The following is a 24,022-nucleotide window of genomic DNA, read 5'->3' on the forward strand; positions in this document are numbered from 1 at the left end:
TTCCCCTGGCACCTGTCACAGGCACTAGCACAGCTGGCATGCTGTATCATCCTAATGTTACAGTGACCCCCAAATTTCTCTTCAAAGAATCAGTATGTCAATGTGTTCAGCTCTCTTATTCTTTAATTCTCTATTTTAAAGTTTAACGTCCTTGCAGTTTCAGTAAACAACCTCCTCCACTGGCTCTCATCAGTAGTTCACATCAGTTCCCCCGGCCCCCGGCTCCATCCTGACTCATCCTGGTCACCTGCTCCAGTCACCTGCCCTGGTCACCTTCTTTGACCTAGGTCACCCTGGCTACCTGCTCTGACCCGCCTGTAACTGTCCTTCCTGCTAAAACACCCACCCTGCCACTCCAGCTTGGACCCCTGCTCTCTTTAAAATAGCCAATCTGGATTAGTCTAGCTTGTGCGGTCTAACCCTAGCCAATAGGGGAATGACACAGCAGTAGAGACGACCCCCGTCAGGCATAAGTACTCCTTCCCACTTTGTCCCTCCATCCGTGAGCCGCACCATTCTATAGAAGTAAACTGCCTTGCGGAGAGGATTTATCTTCGAGTACTATTTCTTTTGCAGCATGGAAATTCTCCTTACAACACTAATGGCTCTTTATGGCCCCACACCATTTAACAAAGTAAGTGACAGGCTCAGGTGTTGGTGGTCCTGGGTTGGGATTCCAGCTCCTTCTCTCCAGCATACTGACCCACACCAAGTCATTTATGCCCTGCAAGACTAATTGGTGTTATTCCTACCTACCTCATAGGCTCACTTAGCAACACATGAGATAATGTACAAACAGACTTGGCACAATGTCTGGCACACAGCAAGGGGTTTTTTAGAGGGTAGTTATTATTTTTATTCATTTTCTTATCACCAGTGGCACCTTGCCTCCCACATGGATACACATTTGTGAAACCCATATCGTGTTTCCAAGACCACATTCCATAAAATAAAACCAGAGCCACAGAATTCCACTGTGGGTACCTGGTCCAAGTTCCTGTTTGTATAAATGAGGAAACAGAAACCTACGAGCTTCTCGTTCAAAGTTACAAAATGCTAACGGCTTTGAGAATTGTTATTTTCCATGATCATTCTATCTACAGAAGGGAAATCCCAAACTGATTAAGTCATTCTGTGTGTGTCTTAAGAGTTAAAACCATTATCTCCAACTCAAGTGTTCAAAGGGGCAGAAGACAGCCAATAATTGAATGTTCAAACATGGCAGATAATTTTTAAAAATCAGTCCATTTAATATGTGCAATGTTTTTACATTTACATTCTAATGTAAGAGCATCCAGCCAGCTGAGCATTTCCTTCAAATGAACCCAGAGAGCCCATATTGAAAAGATCTGCCCCAGAGGATCTTGAAATCCTACGTGTACCTTAAAATCACTCATCCAGTCTATGGGAGAGGGATGCATGGTTCACCCAGGAACATCCTGACTCTGGAAAAATGGAAAACTTTTGAGGCTAAGGAAATAGAGGAGATCAAGAAATCAGCAAAGCAAAAATGCATGTAAAATTTCTGAGCTCAAAGAGCAACCCCCGCAATTTTAAAGCTGATTAAACTGAAGCTCACAGAAGCTGCAGGTAAATCCACAAAAAGGCAGTAAACAAGCTTGGCAGAAATGGAGGTTTCACGGCAATCGTCCAAGGGGTGCTTGGTTCTTACAGACCTTCCAAAAGCCACCTGGGACACAGCTTTGGCTTAGGTAATCATTCACCCTCCAAAGAAAGTGTCAGTTTGATGTGAGACTATACAGACAGCTGCGGTGTAAGACAAATGGCTCTATCTGACACAAGCACACGATTTTTCATTCTTAAGTGCTTTCATTCACTCTTTTCTCTCACTGATACAGTGAACAGTTCTACATTGAAAGCGGGGCCCCCATTCTGTGAAAGAACAAGAAGGAAACTGAAGTTCAAGGTGAAAGGAAGGAAGAGAACCTATTTTCATGAGAACCGGATTATGTTGCAGAAGATGTCATTGGGCCTCACCTGGGCCTCAAGTAGTAGGTATTCTCCACGTGTAGAGATGAGACTGGCCAGCCAGTTACGCAGAGCCATACAGCTAGGAAGCGAGCTGGTGGAGTCGCAGGGGCCTGAATTTTCCCTTCAACCCCTCCTCCATTTCTCATCATTGAGAAAATTTACTGTCTCCATTTAAAAGAGAAAAAAAGCAGCTTTTCAAACTTTCTACATTTTCTCAGATTATGGCCCATTTTTAACGTCAGATTCAGACATTCTCAATTAGTTGATTCTTTTTATTAGGTTCTACTGAGTGATTCTTTTTGGGGGGAGAAAATAGCAAACGGCTGTTAAGGAATCACGGCAGGCATCAAGCTACAGAACTGACTTTGATCAGCAGAGTCCTTACTACAGTTGAAAGGGGTGCACACAAACATTTCAGGCCGGCACTTAAATTCTACCCTTGGCTCCTGAGACGCTAGAAAGGAAAGCTAACAGTTTTTAGCTAAAATGATTTATGAAAAAAAATTTTTTTCATCTATTAAAATAGCCAAAATAGCCTTTAAATGTAATCTCACGGGGCTAGACTCAGGCACCATTTATCACTCCAAGTTAAATAAAACACAGAAATGACCACGCAAAGCAAAGTAGCCTGAAATTCTGCTTCAGAAACTTTGTTAATAAAAGGAGCCAAAAGCAACAGTGATAAGAAAAAAGAAACGCTGACTTATTTTTTAAAGCTGCGTGAACACGCTAAGCTCCCTCTGCTCCCTCTGGTTCAAAGCGCAGCTGCTTCAGCGGCAGCCAATGCAGTTCTGGGCACACACACCTCCCTGCAGGGCTGAAAGGGCCAAATCAGTGTGATTCGGGTCTATCCTCCTCCTCCTCCACCACCTCCACCTCTTACGTGTGAAGCATTTGGGACAAAAGAAGAAAATTAAGTCGTCCTGGAATCTAAGCACCTCCCTTCCATTATCATTACAATCAGACCACTCCAGGGGCAAGCCCACTCCAGGGAGGGACTCAGGATTCCAGGAGAGTCAGAACCGCAACACTCAAAAAAAAAAATAGGCCCCGCCCCCTCCAGGCCTTTAGTTAAATGTGTATTTCACCTCTTTGTGGGGAGAAAAAGAAAAAGAGAAAAATACTTTCTCCAGCTTATCAAAAAGGGCACATTCCCTAAGATGGCTGACAGAGAAATTAAAAAGAACAGGCCGGACACAGTAGCTCATGCCTGTAATCCCAGCACTTTAGGAGGCCAAGGCAGGAGGGTCACCTCAATCCAGAAGTTTCAGACCAGCCTGGGCAACATATCGAGACCCCTGTCTCTACAAAAAGAAAAAAAAAAAAGCTAGGTATGGTGATGTGTGCCTGTAGTCTCAGTAACTAGGAGGGCTGCAGTGGGAGGACTGCTGAGCCCTGAAGGTCGAGGCTGCAGTGAGCCAGGACTGCTCCACTGCACTCCGGCCTCGGTGACATGGAAGACTGTCTCAAAAAATGAAAATAAATTGGGAAACAATTCATTAGAAATAAAAAGGGCGTGGCTGAGAGCAGTGGCTTATGCCTGTCATCCCAATACTTTGGGAGGCCAAACGGGAGAACTGCTTGACCAGGAGTTCCAGACTAGACTGGATAACACAGCAAGACCTTGTCTCTACAGATAAAAATAAAAATAAATTAGCCCAGTGTGGTGGCATGCACCTGTAGTCCCAGCTACTAGGGAGGCTGAGACAGGAGGGTTGCTTGAGTCCAGGAGTTTGAGGCTGCAGTGAGCTCTGATCAGGCCACTGCACCTTTCGTGTCTCAAAAAAAATTGTTTTTAATAAATATGAAAGACAAAGACAGAGAAAATGAACACACTTACATAAAGGCGCAGTTGCTACCAGTGAGCACAAGCCCAGCTCCTGATGTCAACTGCGGGGCCACAAAGAGGAAACCCTGAGTTTTCTGAAAAGACAAACTTCTGCTCCGTCCCTTTTTCTGAGATGGAGCTTATGAAGTCAGCTTCCGAATCTATCCCCAGTGGAGACCTCGCCGTGAACCAGAGCTCTCGGAGAACAAGTTCCCTATTGATGTCAAACCCAGGTTTCAGTGAAAATTAAAGGAATGAAAGAACTGTTACATTTCAAAAGGTATAATAATGAAATAAAATCAATGTTTAATCATGTAAGGACTGAATTTGTAACACTTCTAATTAGGTCTCCAAGAGAACACAGGTGATTCTGACACCAGAAAAGAACCTAAGCAGTCTTTTATGACATGCAAACTCATTACTTTTCTCAAAAACTCTGGGTCTCTGATTTCAACTCAAACTTGTATTTTCTACCAATAATGTATTATCAAGAAAATATTTGATTTCAGTCTTCCATCTCCCATGTCAAACAGCATGGAGTTCAGCCCTATATAGCGCAGTGAGCTTTATGGAAATAGCCATCCCACAAGCACATAGGTCAATCATGACATTTCCTGGGGCCTGTGACTGGCATGATATATAAATGGTGGCATGCTTCCTCACTCTCATCACGTATCTTTCTTCGGCACTTAGTAGGCACACGGTACCCACTGCGTCTAATCAGCCTGTGGGGGCCTTAGGGTTTGCTCTAAAATGAAAAATCTCTTTCCTCCAAGATTTTACCTTCTGTCTGGAGAATTCACAAATACAGTCACAAAAAGTTAACTCCTCACGAAGGATGTCAGCACAGGGTCCTCACTTCCAAAGGAAAGGGGTTGGGAGCAGCCTTTACGATCATCTGGCCCCAGTGCCTGAGTCTGCAGATTAGGGAACTGAGTCACAGCACCAGAAATAATGAATGAGAGAGGCAAGATTAGAGGCAATGATTCAAGGTCTGATTGGAGGTGAGATATAGGAACTGTCAGGAGAGAAGCCTGGCCTGGAGCACGTGCCTGAGAGAGGCCCAGCAGTGGGTGGGATTTTGATCAATGTGTTTGGGGTGAGGATGGGGTGGGTGTTTAGAAAGCGGTGAGAACAGGGCAGCATGGGGGTGGGGGAAGGGGAGGGGGCCAAGCTGAACAGGGACCACCTGTGAGGGAGTAGGAGGCAGTGGAAGTCCTCGAGTCTCACAAAGGAAGAGGGTAAGTGCCAGAAGACGGGTAAGTTGAGGGTTCTGCAGGCTAAGCGCCAATCCCCGCCCCATCTTCATGCTGTGCAAACACGAGGAAGGGACTCGAGCTCTTCCCACGAGCTCTTTCCCTTGTTATGCTAGGACAGCAGCAACTCTCATACAGTGAAATGACCAAACAGAACTGTAACCAGTCAGTTTCACACACAGGTGCCCTTCGGGCATAGGATATGATGATGACGAACAAAAACAAGAGGCCTCGCCCTCCAAGAAGTGGCCACTCTACCTGCAAGAGGCCAACACCAAGCAGGTCAACAAAGAACAGGGTGTTCTGACATGAGAAGCTAAGGTCTGTGGTTGAGAAGAGTGTACGGGGCCCCTCCACGGAGGCTCATGGCTCCCTCCCAGGCTCCCCGAGCCACGAAGCCCACACTTGATCCTCAGGCAAAGGTTGAATGCTACATAAGCCTGGGGAGCTATAAACACTCAAGCACAGCAGTGACAAGACAGCAACACGAGACCGTTACAAGGATCATTTCCGGCAATGATGACTGTGGACGCTGACTTCCCTCTGCCACCACTAACTCCTGCCCCTGCTCCCTGGAGGGGTTCTGGGCTTCCGCCATCACCCACCTGCCTGAAACTGGCCACTCCCTCTAACCCCTAGACAGGCACTAGGTGTCATTTTTGTCACCTGTGAGCATCTTCCACCACCTTTTTTTTTTTTTTTTTTTTTTTTTTTTTTACCAGGGCTGCTCAAAAGAAGCAAAAAAAAAATAGACTGTGTCTTATTTCCTCTGCTCTTCCTATGGAAACACTGCTAATGAAAATACATAAACTGAATAAACAGTTGGAGCAGAAACCATCTGCTTCATCGTACTAATGTCAGTGGGAACAGTGTTTGTTTACCAGCAGGGTCATGAGGAGGGGACACAGAAAACCTTCCCAGGAACCATCAGGGAAATGGCCTGGGCGGGCGCAGGGGCACGTTATTAACCCTCTCAGATACCCAAGAGTCAGTCTGTTTCATAACCTCTGGTTGGAAGAGAAAGCTGCGTATATCATGAACCACAGGGTGAAGCTTATTTGCGCAGTGTTTTCCACATAAAGATGATAAAACACCATGGAAGAATTTACTATAAATACTGCGTCTGAACTTTCCACTCTGCAGAGGAAATACCTAAAAAGACTGTCCAAGTTCAACCACAAAGGTGCTTGTGGAACCAGCTACAGAAAGGAAAAAACCGTGGAGCTAGCTGCCAAAGCCTTCCAAAAGGCAGAGCTCTTTAATCATCATTTTTTCAGGGTATAAAGAAGGATAGAGACGCCATGGAGAAGATGGTGTGGTTCTCTGTGCCAGAAGTGTTTAGGGGATTTGCATTTTAAATGACTACTTTGCCTACAAATCCACATTTTAAAACAAAATTAATAAGCCAAGGCCCAGGAAATTTAACTCCCAGGGAAAGACACTGTCATCCCCAAAGGAAACTGCAGGGGCTTCTGGCCATGTGCCTGGCTCAGCTGCGTGGGGAATGCAACTGAGTCATGAGAATTCATTCACTTGGGGCACTCCATCAAAGGACGCTTCCAGGGTCAGACACTTGGCCTAGATGAATTCCCAGCAAAAAGTTTCAGCACAAGGTTTTAAAGCAAGACTAGAGGGCTGAGTCTCTCCCAATCCTAGTCACTTCCCTCCCATCCCCGATGACTGAGCCATCACAGCCAGCCCTGATGCCTGCCAGCTGCTGCTGGCCTGGCTGTGGCTACTCTTAACGAGCATGAGGTAGTGACTCAGAATCAGCTCCACCAATAAAAATGGTGATATATGGCTTTCTACAGTCACTTAAGGACTACATCTGTGGCCCAGGGGTTGAGGAATATTCTGACCAAATTAAAAAAATTAAAGTATGTATGGAGGAGACGTGAAAACTAACAATGGCATTAATTCTACTTGTAAAATAAACTCACTCTGACCGTCGGCATTTAATTAGCACCTACTACGTGCCAGGTGCCATGCTAGATCCTGGGGATACAGGTGTAACAAGCAGGCAGTTGGAAGTGCATGTCATTATCGTTACTACTAATCATGTGTGTTAAGCTCTTACTACACGTCAAGAATTGTTCCAAACACTTCATTTGTGTCACCTCTTTTTTATTCTCATATGGTATAAAGCAGAGTTTATTACTGGCCTCATTTTATCAATACAGACAGGTTAATAACTTGTCCATGGCCGGGCGCGGTGGCTCAAGCCTGTAATCCCAGCACTTTGGGAGGCCGAGGCGGGTGGATCACGAGGTCAAGAGATCGAGACCATCCTGGTCAACATGGTGAAACCCCGTCTCTACTAATACAAAAAATTAGCTGGGCACGGTGGCGCGTGCCTGTAATCCCAGCTACTCAGGAGGCTGAGGCAGGAGAATTGCCTGAACCCAGGAGGCGGAGATTGCGGTGAGCCGAGATCGCGCCATTGCGCTCCAGCCTGGGTAACAAGAGCGAAACTCCGTCTCAAAAAAAAAAAAAAAAAAAAAAAAATAACTTGTCCACACTGCACAACTGTCAGTAGGAGATGCTGGGATTTGAACCCAGGTTCCCTCGTACATCTGATAGGTGTATGAGTAAAGACGTCTACAAGAAGAAGAAAAAGCCCTGTCCACTGCCTGACAGAATAGGCATCCAGGCAAAACTGTTACGGCTTTTAAGAATCCATAGGAGTTTGTATCAGAGAGCATGAGAAAGGTTCCTTCCAGACAGAGGGCTTATAAATGCAAAGCAGAAGCCATCCGAAATTATGAAGAAAAATCATTTTAAAAGATGAAAATACACTTTTATTACTACTTCTTGGGCAGAGAGTTCCTACATAGGTGCTACCTAAATAGTGGCGAGGAATGGGGTCTTGACTTTCTTTGGTTTCAGAAAGAGCCGCAGGTGAGAGCAGCCCAGCGATCCCTGGAGTGAGTGCACACAGGAGCAGCCTTTGCTAGTTCCACAGTCCAGCCCGCTCAGGAGAACACCGTGTAACAGAATGTGCTGCTAGAAGCCTGGCTCAGAAGTCCTTCACAGTACTGAGCAGGAAACACCGAAACCAAACACGTCACCAAACCAGTCTGGCAACAAAGACAAAGTGGGTGAGGTGGCGCAGGTACAAATCACATGTGCCAAGAGGCCCAATTCTAACCAGATGGCAGGGGCTCTCCTCAACAGAGTCTATGATTTTGGCAGACTAGCAATAGCTTTGTTCACCAAAATACAAAGCTGTCACAAGTACTTGAAAGATATAAATTCCACATAAGAAAATCAGAAAACACAAAGGTTGTCTGCAGTGTGCAATAAATTGGCGGTTTTGCGCATAGCTATTCTGAGTTTATCTTTCCCTGAGACGTTTAATGTTAGTTCATGCACTCTGAGTAATGTTCTTTGAAATAAATATAATTTGCTGAATCATATCCCATAAATGATTAAATGATGGGTATCCACGTTAATGCCAACTATTAAATTCCATCCCCTCTAGCCAACAGGAGTAACAGGCAGATCATCTCCAGGCTGAAAAACAGGTGTACTCCCAGAGTTTGTTTAGAAGTTGGCTGCTTGGAATTCACGAGTTATTTTCCTCCTCTACAAACAATATTAGACTTGGTGTTTGATACTCAAGACAGAAAACTCAAAATACTAGATCTGAGGTGTCTTAAGAATACTCTGGACTAAGCTGATGAGAGCAGCGTGCTGGCTGCTTAGCCAGCCAGACACCCCCACCTTCCTCTGCTGCCGGGATAAGGTATGCGGTGGCTGCACGGAGCAGGCGGTGGCTTCTCAACCTCCTGCAGGAGCGATCTGAGGAGGAGGATGGGACAGGCCGGGCAGGGGCTCAGAGAAGAACAGCAGAAGAGAGGAGTGCCAGGGGCTCCTCCTGTGATGGCTCCAGCCCCCAGCCTGCTCTGTCCTGGACCCTGGGGTGGCAGGGCCTCCCCATCTCTAGGGCTGCCATATGGTAGGCTCGGAAGGAAGCTTTTCTTTTTCTTTTTCCTTTTTTTTTTTGTTTGAGATAGAGTCTCGTTCTTGTTGCCCAGGCTGGAGTGCAATGGCACGATCTCAGCTCACTGCAACCTCCACCTCCCAGGTTCCAGTGATTCTCCTGCCTCAGCCTCCTGAGTAGCTGGGATTACAGGTGTCTGCCATCACCCCCAGCTAATTTTTTTTTTTTTTTTTTGTATTTTTAGTAGACACAGGATTTCACCATGTTGGCCAGGCTGGTCTTGAACTCCTGACCTCAGGTGATCCGCCCGCCTCAGCCTTCCAAAGGGCTAGGATTACAGCCGTGAGCCATAGCACCCAGCCTCGAAGGAGGCTTTTCTATACTCCCACACCCTAATGCACAGGCTCTCCCGACTTCCTGACATGAAACACACATGGCTCATTAATGATGCTCTCAGGATTGTTCTTGCCAGTAACCTGGACATGAGTTCAATACACTCCCCCTACAAACACACACACACAAGCACCAATGTGAGAGAGGAACTGCCTATGACCAGTAAATTAAACTGGGATCCAGCCACAAGACCACTCTTCCCCCCAGTTACACGTATAAACATAACATATATATATGCACTTATATTACATATATATTTAAATGGAAGGTCATACAAAATTCAAGTGGCGAAGCCACTGACATCACTGTATGGGTGATTCATGCATAAATCGAGACACTGGAGAGCTCGGAACCAGAATGGGCCAGCGGGCCACGGCGGGGCGCAGAGAGGGAGGTGCTGAACACGCAGGCCCTCCGGCCGCCTGATGTCACTGGCCATGGGAATGAGCCCGACCTCCCCTATCCAAAGGCTGACCCATACCCCTGGGTTCACAGAGACATTCCCCAACTTACTGGAACTTCAAATGCCTCCTGGGTGTCATCCAGCATCTGGATTTTGATGGACACAAGTTTTCCTGAAGGCGTTGGGGGCGGCTTCTGTCCACGTTCCAAGGTACTGATCCCCGAGTTTTCCGGGGCCCCCAGTCGCGATCCTGGGGTTGGCCTCTGCTCTATTTCTCCCATGATGAAAGTGGCTTAGAGAATATCTGCAGGAAGCAGTGAGAAAGAAAAACACATCAGAACAGGAGACTCCCTGACACCGCTCAAGCTGTGTGCTACCTTCTCCTCCTTGGTCACAGGAATTTCCCCGAACCCCACCTGGGTAGGCAGGGGGCTCCCTCCCCTGCACAAAAATCACACATGGGGAGGTGTCGGTTCACTCACTCACAAAGTCGCCTTTAAGCACTCAAGACATGCAAATACTCTTTGTATACTTTATCCTTTTGAATAATTTTGCATATTGTGGCATATTTTATTCCTTTCTCGTTTTACAGTCTGTTCTTAATTATTCAGTGCCTACAATGAGCTAGGCACTACTTTTTACACATTGGAGTCTGGTGGGAAGATGAGAAACAGTGCCTAAGCCATATCATTAGCATCCATTAATTATCTTTTATGGACACAGTTACATGCTAAGTACTGTGGCTATTCTAAAGACAAACAGGAAAAACACGCACTGCAGAGCTTGCGCTTATAATGTGGTTGAGGAAACAGGCACACTAACACAGACAGAGACAACAGAAAGTAGGGTCATTTCTCTTGGTTTCTAGTGCTTATTTCTATTACAATAACCACCTAAAAATTCTTTTCTTTCCAGCCCTTTCCCAAGAAGCCATTCTACACACTATGCTACAGTATCAACAAAGCTATTTTCCTAAAAACCGAACAATCACCTTTCCCCCCGAGATAGTCCGCTCTTGTCTCCTCCCGCTGCCCCTGTCTGGCTCTAGGTCTCCACATGTGTGGCTCACTGTGGCTGAGTGCTTCTGCCCTCTTTCTTTACCTGGAAACTTTTACCACTCCTTTAAATCTCAATTCAAATGGCACATCCCGGCGAGGCGTGGTGGCTCATGCCTGTAATCCCAGCAGTTTGGGAGGCCAAGGTGGGTGAATCACCTGAGGTCAGGAATTCCTGAACGGTCTGGCCAACCTGGTGAAACCCCAACTCTACTAAAACTACAAAAATTAGCCAGGCGTGGTGGCAAGTGCCTGTAATCCCGGCTACTCAAGAGACTGAGGCAGGAGAATCACTTGAACCCAGGAGGTGCAGGTTGCAGTGACCCAAGATCATTCCACTGCACTCCAGCCTGGCTGACAAGAGTGAAACTCTGTCTCAAAAACAAAACCAATGTCACATGCTGGCATCTGGGGCAGAGCACATGCTGCCATCCCCTCTGTACTCATGGTGGTCAAGCCCTCGTGTGTGGAGGAGGCACGGTGATGCCCTTAAAGCAACACAATCTTGAATGTCCTTTGCATCTCAGCCCAACCTAGGCACGATGCCTCACACAGGGTGGAGGTCGATACTGGCCACTTCATGACTGGACCACTCAGCCAGTATATTTATATATGGCTGCATATTAAGTGTCAGAAGAACACAGGGAATGAGATTTTCACATGAGATGAAGCAGTTAAAAGAGGGGGAAGGCGGCCCAGCATGGTGGCTCATGCCTGTAATCCCAGCACTTTGGGAGGCCAAGATGGGCGGATCACAAGGTCAAGAGATCGAGAGCATCCTGGCCAACACGGTGAAACCTCGTCTCTACTAAAAATACAAAAATTAGCTGGGCATAGTGGCACGCAACTGTAGTCCCAGCTACTCAAGAGGCTGAGGCAGGAGAATGGCTTGAACCCGGGAGGCAGAGGTTGCAGTGAGCCAAGACTGTGCCACTGCACTCCAGCCTGGAGACAGAGTAAGACTCTGTCTTAAAAAAAAATAAAGCGGGGGTGGGGTGTAAGGCTTCTATAATGGAGAAGGTGACAACTGAACTCAACCGTCTCAAATGTTGAATAATACTCAGAAAGAGGAAGGAGACAGAAAAGGAAAAGGCCCTCCTGGGAAGTGGAATGGCATCCACAAAGTTATGGGACAGAAACACGATGGCACAGGGGAAGGAGAGAGACAATCACAACCAGAGAGTTCAAGATGCATTTTATAAATGGTGTGAAGTCAGACTCTACAGCAGCGGTCCCCAACCTTCGTGGCACCAGGGACTTGTGTTGTGGAAGACAGTTTTTCCATGAACCAAGTGGAGGCAATAGTTGTGGGATGAAATAGTTCCACCATGGATCGTCAGGCATCAGATTCTTATGAGGAGCGCGCAACCTAGATCCCCCGCATGCACAGTTCACAACAGGGTCCGTGCTCCTATGAGAATCTAACGCTGCAGTTGATCTGATAGGAGGTGGAGCTCAGGCGGTGATACTCGCTCGCCTGCCGCTCATCTCCTGCCATGCAGCTTGGTTCCACGGTCCACAGCCCAGGGTCTGGGGACCCACCCTTCAGAGGACTCCAAATGCATGGCTGAAAAATATGGTCTTTACCCTGTAGGAAGCAGGAGCCACCAAGGGAAGAATAACAATGCAACGACAGCAATTTCAAACAAATGAACTTGACGATGGTACTACATACAACTGAAGAGAGAGAGCTGGGAGGGCAGGGGCGGCGGCATCCAGTTAACAATCAACTGTGACAGTTCATGCTTGAGGTGCCGATCTGGACGGCTGCAATGGAAATCGAAGGGTGAAGCTACAAAATCTACCTTTGTGGAAAAACTAACCAATGTTACAAATGGTTAGCTACCAAGGAGGGGGTCAAAGTGCAACAATGATCGGAAAGTTTGAAATGAGGGCAGAAGGGAGGCAGTGGGAGGGGGAGGAGTGAGTGTGCTCTGGAATGCTCCCTAGGGTCATAAAAGGACGTCCTGTGGGCTGTCCTGTCCGGGAGCTGGAGCTGGATCTGGACTACGGGTTCAGGGTGAAAGCCGCACAAACAAATGAAAGGGAGTGAATGTGTAACCAAAAAAGCAAAATGAACCGCCAGGTCCAATGGTGAGGGTCAATGAAGAAAGAGGAGATGGGAAAGAGAGAGCCCCCAGGGGCACTTCTGGACAAAGGAGCCACAGAAGGGGCACCACAGAGCTACCTGGGGTGCAAGGAGCAGCGCTGTGGGTGCGTCTCACTCACACTTGAGAAAGGCACCCATCGTTTCTTTCCAACTACTCCCCCTTTCCCAAGAAGTCATTCTAAAATTCTACACATTGTGCATCGTATCAACAAAGTATGTATGTATGTATGTATTTATTTATTTATTTGAGACAGAGTCTCGCGATCTCGGCTCACTGCAACCTCCAACTCCTGAGTTCAAGCAATTCTCCTGCCTCAGCCTCCCAAGTAGCTGGGAGGCATGCATCACTGCATCACCACACCCAGTTTTTTTTTTGAGATACAGTTTCACTCTGTCACTCAGGCTGGAGTGCAATGGCGCTATCTTGGCTCACTGCAACTCCACCTCCCAGGTTCAAGCGATTCTCCTGCCTCAGCATCCCGAGTAGCTGGTATCACAGGTGCCCACCATCACGCTCATCTAATTTCTGTATTTTTAGTAGAGACGGGGTTTCATCATGTTGGCCAGGCTGGTCTTGAACTCCTGACCTCAAGTGATCCACCCATCTCAGCCTCCCCAAGTGCTGGGATTACAGGTGTGAGCCACCGTGCCTGGGCAACAAAGTTATTTTCCTAAAAACAAAACAATCTTTCCTCCCCAGACAGGCTATCTCCTGACACCCTCGGCTTCTCCCTCCCCTCCCACTGCCTCTGTCTGGCCCCAGGTCTCCATGCCTGGCTCCCCGTGGCTGAGCGCTTTGCCGTCTTTCTTCACCTGGAAACTTCTACCATTGCTTTAGAACTCAGGAAAGTTTTAAAGCCTTCTCTTCAGCAAAACCATTCGGTGTGCAAATCTCATCTTGTAGAGTTTTCTTGCCTAACTCATTCTCAGCCTTTTCCTTAAGAGTAGGTCCCAGAAGTTTCTTAGGAATTCCTTACTTCCCCTGCAACGAAACCTCTAATGCTGTCGCCAGACTGGAGGGCTGGCCCTGAGGTCAGCAAATCAGAAACTATGGGGTCACATCCACGGCATTCCAAATCATTAGGGCCTAAAAGGGTGTGTCCTTTAATCGAACAGGGTAAAGGCCTGATCACGGACCAGGAGACACCATTTACTCCTTGTTTCTCCCACACTCGCCTTCCTCGCCTACTGTCCATCAAAGCCTTGGGAAGGTTTTACTTACTCCTTGTGTCGTCTGGGAACATGGGGCTCTAAGCCAGGCAATGCTTCTGGAACTAGCACTGTCTGTCTCAGAACCCCGAAGTTACCAGATGACATATGCAGTGAAGGTCTGAGAACTGCTTTTTTTTTAAATGGAGTCTCACTGTGTTGCCCAGGCTGGAGTGCAACGGAGCGATCTCGGCTCACTGCAACCTCCGCCTCCCAGGTTCAAGCAATTCTCCTGCCTCAGCATCCTCAGTAGCTGGGATTACAGGTGACCACCGCCATGCCCAGTTTGTTGTTTTTTTTTTAAGTAGAGATGGGGTTTCACCATGTTGGCTAGGCTGGTATGAAACTCCTGACTTCAAATGATCCACCCGCCTCAACCTCCCAAAGTGCTGGGATTACAGGTGTGATCCACCACGCCAGCCCCTTCTTTTTTGAATGCCCGATTCCACAGGTCTGTTATATAAGTGTCTTTCTTATTTCTACCTCAAATAAGCTTTTTCTAAGCATCTATTTCTAATGTGTTTGGTTGTGTGATCTCTACTTTTGTTCATTCACTCATTAGTCTTGAGGAATGAGACCAGAACTGGTTAATCTAGGATCCCAGTGTAGCACCTTCACCGAAATGGAAAACAGATCCTCAATATCGGGTCAACAGAGAGAGAGAGAGACAGAGAGACAGACAGAGAGACCGAGGGGGTGGGGCTGGGGAGAGAGAGACAGAGAGAGACAGAGAGACCGAGGGGGTGGGGCTGGGGAGAGAGAGACAGAGAGACCGAAAGACAGAGAGAAAAAGAGAGACAGAGAGACTGAGAGAGAGAAAGAGAGGAGAGGAGGGGGGAGAGAGAGAGAGACAGAGACAGAGACAGAAAATAAGAAGAAGAGGAGGAGAAGGAGGAAGAGGAAGAAGAGGAGGAGGAGGAGGAGGGAGGGAGAGAGACAGAGAGAGAGAGAGCGCACGCGCGCGTGTGTAGGGGGTGGGGGAGTAGTATATTATTTATGACATCAGCTGTGTCCAAAATAATCTTTATAAGCCAGGCAAAATTACTTCTATTCCATATATGTTTTCTGTTCACTGTCTCATAGTTAAAAATAAATGCAATCTCCAGAGAAAACTATGCCATCAGTCAAGTTGGCGTTCCCCATTCCCAGCCCCTCCGTGTACTTTTTCCTACTGTGGTGTGGCCCCTCCCCACCCCACCTCCTCTTCCCTGCACTTGCGCAGCACAGACAGGCCCTGTGCATGGTCATTCACACTGGGCTTCATCTGGGCTTGTCACTCTGAGTCAAGCAGGCACGGGCCTAGCTATGGTGTTCACGCCCATCCAGGGAGTGGATGATGGCAGAAGGAAGGGGTCTACTCTCCCACCTCAGCCCAGCCTAAAGGTGCCCAGACTCTCCCTGAAAATATTTTCTCCTGGTCCTACCTAAGCAAAAAGTAAGACCCCTCATCCTCTGAACTGAATCCTTTCTCTCCCTCTTGCCTAAGATCCCCAAATAAATATATATTCTAGCACCTTGGCATTTAAAAATTTAACTGAGTTAGTCATTAACAGCTATTTGGTAGCTTAACTTCCTTTCTCTTTAGTTCTCAAATGATTTCATGTCTAGGTTATTTCTACTTCTGGATATTCATGCTTGAACAAAGTATGCCACACTTTCTCTTTGTTATCATACTTGCACGCAGACTGCTGCTGTACATGGAAAGGTCTGTTTAATTCAACCGTAAATGTAGCCAAGAGTTTTGAGTTGAGCATCCTGAGAATGCTGAAGAAACATCTCAGAACACTGGCAAGTCATATATGGGTAACCACAATTGATTCTTGATAACAAAACCGGTAAGACCAGTAGTGTAATGCTGTCTTCCAGGTAAACAAGTCCAACAAAACTAAAGGCTTCTAGTGTATAAATATTAACCTATGCTGTATTCTGAATTTATCTCCATTAACTTCCTCTGGCTTGTGAATTTTTTGAGGAGTAGTCAAAATAAAGATTACTATTTCTTCCCTTGTGATACCTCATTACTCAAGTGATGATTCCAGACATTAAAGTTAAAAGCTGCTTGCAAAACTACTTTGTTAGCTAGCTCTATTTGAAAACTTACTTTAAAAAAGTAATGACAAAAAATAACAAGATTTTTAACTACCAGAGAAAAGATAAAAAACTAGAGTTGTCTTGTCAGAGTATCCTGACTTCTAAGGACTTCCTCTTGGAATTCACCCAAAAGCAATAAGCGGTACACTAGAAAAATGCAAATTCCATCCCCGAGGAAACTAGGAGACATCTGCAGCCCCAAACCACAGAATGTAAGAAAGAGGTGCCAAGTTGCAGTGAAGGTCAGAAAGAAGGGAAAGAAAATGCTTAGAGAGGGTACAGATCTCAGGTAAAAATGGCAGAGCCTCATTCCCCCAAATAAGCAGCAAACCAGTCATAACTTTCTTGGAATAACAGGGACAGATATGCAGATTCGCAGTAATCAGCTTCCCCGGGCACAGTGTGATTGATATGAAATGAGAAACCATACAGGCAAGCCATATTTGTAGAAAGCAGTCTGTTGCTGAGGCAAGATGAAAAACACAGAGACTGCATTAGACATACCACTAAGGTTCACCACCAAAGTTTCAGCAAGTAAGGGAACAGCAAAGGTTGAAAGCATTACACACATACAAACACACACACACCCTCAAGTCATGAACATTCCAATTAGTATGGGACATGGCTCTGTCTGCTGGCCCACTGAGGCTCCTGTAAAGAGCTACTTCATACCTACTAACCAAAAACCAAACAAAGAAACAAAAACCTTTACAAAGATGCTGCAAGAAAAAAGAAAAATGACAGATGAACATCCAAAGAAATGTTACATGCAACAGATTAAAGCTTTGTCCAAACATATTGTTATAAATTAATAAAACTTTATGAAATTACTGAGTCCAGAGACAAAAACATTAAAGGATTTACAAGACTTCAGGGAAGCTATGGGAAGACATTAGCAGGAAATAAAGAATGAGGGTGGCAGACCCCAGGAGGACAAAATGGAAGAATGAAAATATTACCAAAATACAGGCCAAACAGGAAGCAGCTAAAAGGAAATATGCACTGGTGAAAATATGAGGGATCTGACGGGAAAGATTGAGAAAAGCAAGCAATAGACTCGAAACACACAGAACTGATAGATATGGAAGACAAAGAGAGGTGATCCAACATACCCAGAACTGGCATCCCTAAAGAAACGCAAATCGAAGAATGGAACAAGAAAAAAAGTTTAACACACAATTCGGGAAAACATTTTAGAAATTAAAGATACTTGTCCATAATAAATTAAGATATCCTGTTCCAGGGATAACTGCCATAAAATGATCACCACAAAGATAATTTGATGACTCATTTCCTGAGTCATCACTGGTCTTCAAATTTTAGGAAGGAATCATTTGGATGAAAAAGTTCGAATAAAGTATGAGGGGACAAAATTTTAGATTCATCCACAGCAGCATTCAAGGCTTAAATGCCAAAAGAAACCATCAAAGAAATGTAACAGAATCAAAACTTTAATTACAAGCAAACTTTCATCCAAATATGATAGCCGTTTTTTTTCTTTTTTTCTTTTTTTTTTTTTTAAGATAAGGTCTCACTCTGTCAGCTAGGCTGGAGTGCAGTGGCATGATCACAGCTCACAGTAACCTCAAGCTCCTGGGCTCAAGCGATCCTCCTGCCTCAGCCTCCCAAGTGGCTGAGACTACAGATATGCACCACCACCCCCAGTTAACATGTACAGAGTCTTGCTATGTTGCTCAGGCTAGTCTTGCACTCCTAGCCTCAAGCAATCCTCCTGCCTTGGCCTCCTAAAGAAAGTGCTGGGAATATAGGCATAAGCCACCATGTACAGCCAATAACCAAATATTTTAAACAAGTGAGAATTCAGAAGAAGGTTAGTTAAGCCCTTCTGGAAAAAACTACTAAAGGATAAACTTCAGCTAAACAAGAGGTAAGTGGTGAAAGAATGAGAAACAATTATTAGTAAACTTTACATCCATTTACACTTTAAGAGAAAAAATAATTCTAACAGCTATAGAATATTATATAATTCCTGACAACGTAGAAATAATGCAACTAAAAAACTGGCAGGGAAAGGAGTAGAAATGGTAAGTAAGAGGCACTGCAAGTTAGCTAGTACTTCATGTTTCAAAACTGATAATAGGAAGATTTTTAAAGCTCCAAAGACATAAAGATGGTTAAGCACATGAAAAGATACTCAATATCACTAATCATTAGAAAATGCAAAATTACACCCAGAGTAAGGTATTTCACACCCACTGTAATGACTACACCAAAAAAGACAGACAATAATGTTACCAAGAATGTGGAAAATCTGGATGTGAGGGTGCTCTGACTGTGACATCTGTCACCCCACTGATTGTCAGGGTTCATATTTGGCTGGGGGTGATTGCCAGGGTTGATTTGGCTGACCTGGCTGGCTAGGCGGGTGTCCCACTCCTCCCTCACCACTCCACGTGTGTCCCTCCCAAAGCTGTGTGCTTGGTCAACAAGGACAACCACCCCCAACAGAGGAGGACCGGTCTTCGGAAGTAGCTGGGCTCCCCTGATAGAACCTTCAAACAAGCTCTCAAGAATGTGGAAAATCTGAAACTCACATTGCTGGTTGCTGGAAAGAATATAAAATGCTGCAAACACTTTAAAAAGCATTTTGGCAGTTTCTTAAAAACTGAATCATAAGTTTGGCATAGAACTCAGCACACCCTTCTCCTGGTGACCCCACAATTCCACTCCTAGGTATCTTCCCCGGACAAATGAAAACATATGTCTACACAGACGTACATGCAGATGTCCACAGTGAAAAATACAGCCAACAAGTGGATAATCCAATAACCCAAATAGTCATCGACTGGTGAGTAAATAAACAAAATGTGATATATCCATACCAGGGAGCACTGTTCTGCCACAATGAGACACAAAATGCTGACACACGCCACACAGATGAACCTCGAAAACATTCTGCTTAGTGGCAAGAGCCACATGCAAAAGACAGCATAAACCTATGATCCTGTTAAATGTAATATCCAGCAAACGCTTTAACAGGAGGACAAATATCCAGCAAGTAGTTGCCTGGGGCTGGGATTAGGAGCCGGGATCAACAGCAAAGGGCACAAGGAATCGGGGTGTCTTGGGGGAGATGGACATGTTCTAAAACTGGACCATGGCGATGGTCACACAACTCTGTAAATTTCCTAAAACCCTCTGAATTGTACACCTGAAACAGGTCAAAGTTATGATTTGTGATTACACCTCAATAAAGCTAAAAATGTCTGTGTATCCACGAATATTCCCGTGAACACAAAGAACCTCTCTGGAAGGAGAGGGAAGTAACTGGAAGGAAAGCAGACTCCAGTGAGGCAGCCAGCCTGGCCTGGAAGAAAGGCAAGGATGGCTGGGGACTGGCTTGTCATCAGATGCTCTTTCAGACCTTTTTAATTTTGTACCATATACCTATATGTTTAATTAAGAAGTAATCTGGGCCGGGGTGGTGGCTTATGCCTCTAATCCCAACACTTTGGGAGGCTGAGGCAGGAGGATCACTTGAGGCCAGCAGTTTGAGATCAGCCTAGGCAACACAGCAAAACCCCATCTCTATGAAAAATGCAAAAATTACCCAGGCATGGTGGTGAGATCCCGTAGTCCCAGCTACTTGCAATGCTGAGGCAAGAGGATCACTTGAGCCCAGAAGTTTAAGGCTGCAGTGAGCTATCATTATAACACTGCACTCCAACCTGGGCAACAGAGCAAGACCCTGTCTCTTAAAAAAAGAAGAAAAAAAAAGTAATTGTAATTAAGAAGGGTATGTTTAATTAAGAATTAAACAATTAGTCTACTAAAAGCACACAATTCTACCAACTACTCCTGCCCCACTGAGAGCATAAATTGAATGAGATAAAATCACAGTGAAGAAGAGCTACGGTCAGTCAAGCCGGGCAGATGAAGAGGAATTTTTCAAAAGAGTTTGTTTCCTCTCTTCCAGTTTTAAACGCAAGCAACTGAAAAATTCCAGGTTAGAAAAATGCATAGAAACTTGTTATTCAAAGAAGCCGCCCCAGTGGTAGAGCTGCAGGAAGCCAAAGGGCTGGGTTCTGGGGCCCCCAAGCACGTCTGTGCCCCATGTTGAGAGCAAAGGAATGTGTATGTGCCTTTGAGTGGGGCCAAAAATCAAGTGTCAGACACCCAGGAGAGCAAAGGGCAAAGGGCGTGTGATCAATCTCCAACAGCTCCATGCATCTGGCTCTGCTCTCAGGAGCAGGAAACGGTCACAAAGCCACCTTGTTGTGCCTCTGTCCCTGGGGAGCCTCAGGCCAGGAGCTGGTCCCAGGAGAAGACGGGGTAGAGATAAGCTAGAATCAAGGCTGCCAGCCTGACCCTCCTGAAGAGCAAAGCAGCTCAGTTTGACTTCTCACAAGGAGTTAGATAAGGGGTTTTGACAAAGTTCAAAAACAGCTGTCTATGTGGATAGAGCTGCTTATTTCCAAAAAGTCTGTGAGAAAGAGAAACAACTCCAGATCAACTGTTTTACATCAACCAGACATTTCAAGCAGGAGGAACTTCGAGGCCTGTTTGATCATTTGGGAAAAGGAGACCAGGCTATTAACTGTCTACAAGTAGGGTGTCCCTATTTCTACAGCAAAGCAAGGAAATGAGAATTAACTGCAGAACTAAAGATTATTGCTTCACTGTCCCTTCTTGGCAACCAGATTTTTAACAAAATTTTTTTAATGAAAAATTTAATTTAAATTAAACTTGATTAATCTTAACAAGTCTCTGGAAAATAATGAAAACTCAGGGCAAAAGAGAAATTTTCTCCTCTTTATCATTTTCATAGGGGTTATTTCAAATGTCAAGTTCTAACCCTATCCCTTTTTTAATCAGACACCTGAGTCCAGTCAATACCAAGTTAAATGTAAAAATTCCCAGCATGGCATTTCAACCACCTACCATGATGTCTCTCCTTTCAACTAAACCACCTTCTAATCCAACTCAACTCTGCTGTTTGGCACTCTTGTATCTTCCTGGCAATAAGTTTTTGCTGTTCTGTTTTCTTTTTAGGCAGGGTCTCGCTCTGTCACCCAGGCTGTAGTGCAGTGGCACCATCTCAGCTCACTGCTCACTGTAACCTCTAACTCCTAGGCTCAAGCGTTCCTCCCCTGTTCAGGCTCCTGAGTAGCTGGGCTGCAGGGTACCTGCCACCACACCCACCTAGGTTTTTAATTTTTTTAGCGACAGTCTTGCTATGTTAGCCAGGCTGGTCTTGAACTCCCAGACTTAAAGGATCTGCTCACCTTGGCTTCCCAAAGTGCTGGGATTACAAGCATGAGATGCCATGCACAGCCTGCTGTTTTGTTTCTTCCTGCTAAAACACCCTCTTTGAGTTGGCTAATGGGTACAAAAATACAGCAGGGAAATTATAGTTAACAATAATGTGTTGTCTATTTCAAAATAGCTAGAAGAGAATTGGAATGTCGCCAATACAAAGAAAAGAAGCAATGGCTATCCCAATTAACCTGATTTCATAATTATACATTGTATATATATATATCAAAATATCACATGTACCACAAAATTATATACAACTATGAATCTCAGTTTTATTTTTATTTTTAGACAGAGTCTCACTCTTGTTGCCCAGGCTGGAGTGCAATGGCACAATCTTGGCTCACCGCAACCTCCGCCTCCTGGGTTCCAGCGATTCTCCTGCCTCAGCCTCCCGAGTAGCTGGGATTACAGGCATGCACCACCAGGCCCAGCTCATTTTGTATTTTTAGTAGAGATGAGGTTTCTCCATGTTGGTGAGGCTGGTCAGGAATTCCCGACCTCAGGTAATCCGCCCGCTTCGGTCCCCTAAAGTGTTGGGATTACAGGCGTGAGCCACCATGCCCGGCCTGAATCTCAATTTTAAAAAGATAAAAGACTGGGAAAATAAAACACTTATATCCAAAAGGAAAAAAAAACACTGCTCTCTTCTCTAGCCAGCCCCAATGTCACCAGAAAGCCTTTCCTGATCCAGTCTTTCAGGAAAAAAAGACTCACTCCATCTTCCCTGGGGTTTTGTTTTCATTTAGATTCTACTTCACATGCTTTCCAGACCTTTCTCCTCTTTTCCGAGGGCAGGCGTCTCCCTTACCTGGGAGTCTGACATCACTTTCTTTGTCTAAGTGCAAGAGACAGCCCTAGGCTCCACTTACGAACTGTGAGGACATCAGGCCAGTCACTCATCCGCCCCAGAAGTCACTCTCCTTACCTAAAAGATGGAGAGAAAGCCTACTCTCTACTGCAGCGCTTCTGAAAATGTGCCCACAAATCAGCATCCGCATCACCTGGGAGCTCCTTAGAAATATAAACTCATCTGAGCCCAGCCCCACTGAATCAAAAGCAGGTGGAGGTTGCACTCCAGGTGATTCTGATGCAGGCTCTGGTCTGAGAAGCACTGCTCCAGCTCCACTTCTAAGGGTCTCAATGAAGATTAGCTAAAATGACAGTTGTAAGACCACCAGAAAGCACTTACTTGGTTAGGTAACTTCCCCAGGAACAGAGGGACACTCTGCCATGTTTCGCATGTGTGCCAAAGGTGGTGAGGGCCCGCTTTTTTCAACAGCTCCTCGAAAGAAACAGTGCCATGCCTTTGCAATCCATTTTTAATTTATACCCCAACCTTGTTCTAAAAATGATCTGAGTCAGCTGGGTGCAGTGGCTCACGCATGTAATCCCAGCACTATGGGAGGCCGAAGTGGGTGGATCACGAGGTCAAGAGATCGAGACCAGCCTGACCAACATGGCAAAACCCTATCTCTACTAAAAATACAAAAATTAGCTGGGTGTGGTGGCGCGCACCTGTAGTCCCAGCTACTCGGGAGGCTGAGGCAGGAGAATTGCTTAAACTCGGGAGGCAGAGGTTGCAGTGAGCCGAGATGGCACCACTGCACTCCAGCCTGGCACCTGGCAACACAGTGAGACTGTGTCTTAAAAAAAAAAAATTATCTAAGTCAGTACTTTGCCTTGCACTTTCACTGATTTAGTAGAGCACATATCCTCCATTAAACAGGTATGCAAAGACAAAAATGTGTAGAACAGAAGTAGAGGTGAAAATTACCAGAAGAGCGGGCTCTTTTAGCTCCAGAAAAACCAGAAAACCAGAAAAAAACCTCCACTCATTCCCATTCTAATGATGTCAATTTCTCGATGATTCTGAGTACAAACTTTAAACTTTAGCTCACCCCTCATTCTACCTCTAAGTAAAAGGTCAGGGTAAATTAATGTAAGGAAGATGGCCACCAGCCTCCAGCCTTCTGAATTCCCACACTAACAAGGTCCCTGCAATGCAAACAGAGGCGCATTTTTTAGTCTGCGGCCAACCTTATCGACTTAACACACATCATTCTCATCCACTCACTAAAGAAAGTCTCACTAATTGACACCAGTCAGCCTCTCCAAATATTTGTAGAAAGCACCCAAGCCTTGCCTGGCCCACAGTGAGGAGTGAAGTACTAGCTTTGCTTACTTAATGCCTTTGAAAATAACAAACCCAATGTTGAAAGTATCCTATCATTCAACTGTCACCATCATCGAGCTCATCACCATTAACAAACATTTATAATGGCCTATTATGTTTCAGCAACTACATTTCACGCTGTATAGAACACAAAGTAGTAATGTGGCACAATATGGTTTTGTCTTTATGGGATACATAACCTATCAGGCAAGAGAAGAGGTAACTCAGAGATGACTGTTTAAGGCAACCTGTTTATTACTTCTGACAATAGGTAAAAAATGAATTTGAA

At 45.4% G+C, this 24,022-nt stretch overlaps 1 protein-coding gene across 4 annotated transcripts in view; it reads right to left on the reverse strand.

The window, feature by feature from the left end:
* Nucleotides 1-24,022, reverse strand: part of FARP1 (FERM, ARH/RhoGEF and pleckstrin domain protein 1) — a 319,687-nt gene that overhangs the window by 239,674 nt on the left and 55,991 nt on the right. For all 4 annotated transcript variants that reach the window (XM_064362215.1, XM_021667903.2, XM_021667905.2 and 1 more), the window contains exon 2: nucleotides 9,926-10,119. In XM_064362215.1, the coding sequence (XP_064218285.1) occupies nucleotides 9,926-10,096 (171 nt within the window). In that variant the 5' untranslated portion in view covers nucleotides 10,097-10,119. The remainder of the gene's footprint in view (nucleotides 1-9,925; nucleotides 10,120-24,022) is intronic.

Source organism: Aotus nancymaae, unplaced genomic scaffold (assembly GCF_030222135.1).
Source record: "Aotus nancymaae isolate 86718 unplaced genomic scaffold, 86718_ANA_hifiasm-v0.15.2.pri h1tg000048l, whole genome shotgun sequence".
Lineage (NCBI taxonomy): Eukaryota > Metazoa > Chordata > Mammalia > Primates > Aotidae > Aotus > Aotus nancymaae.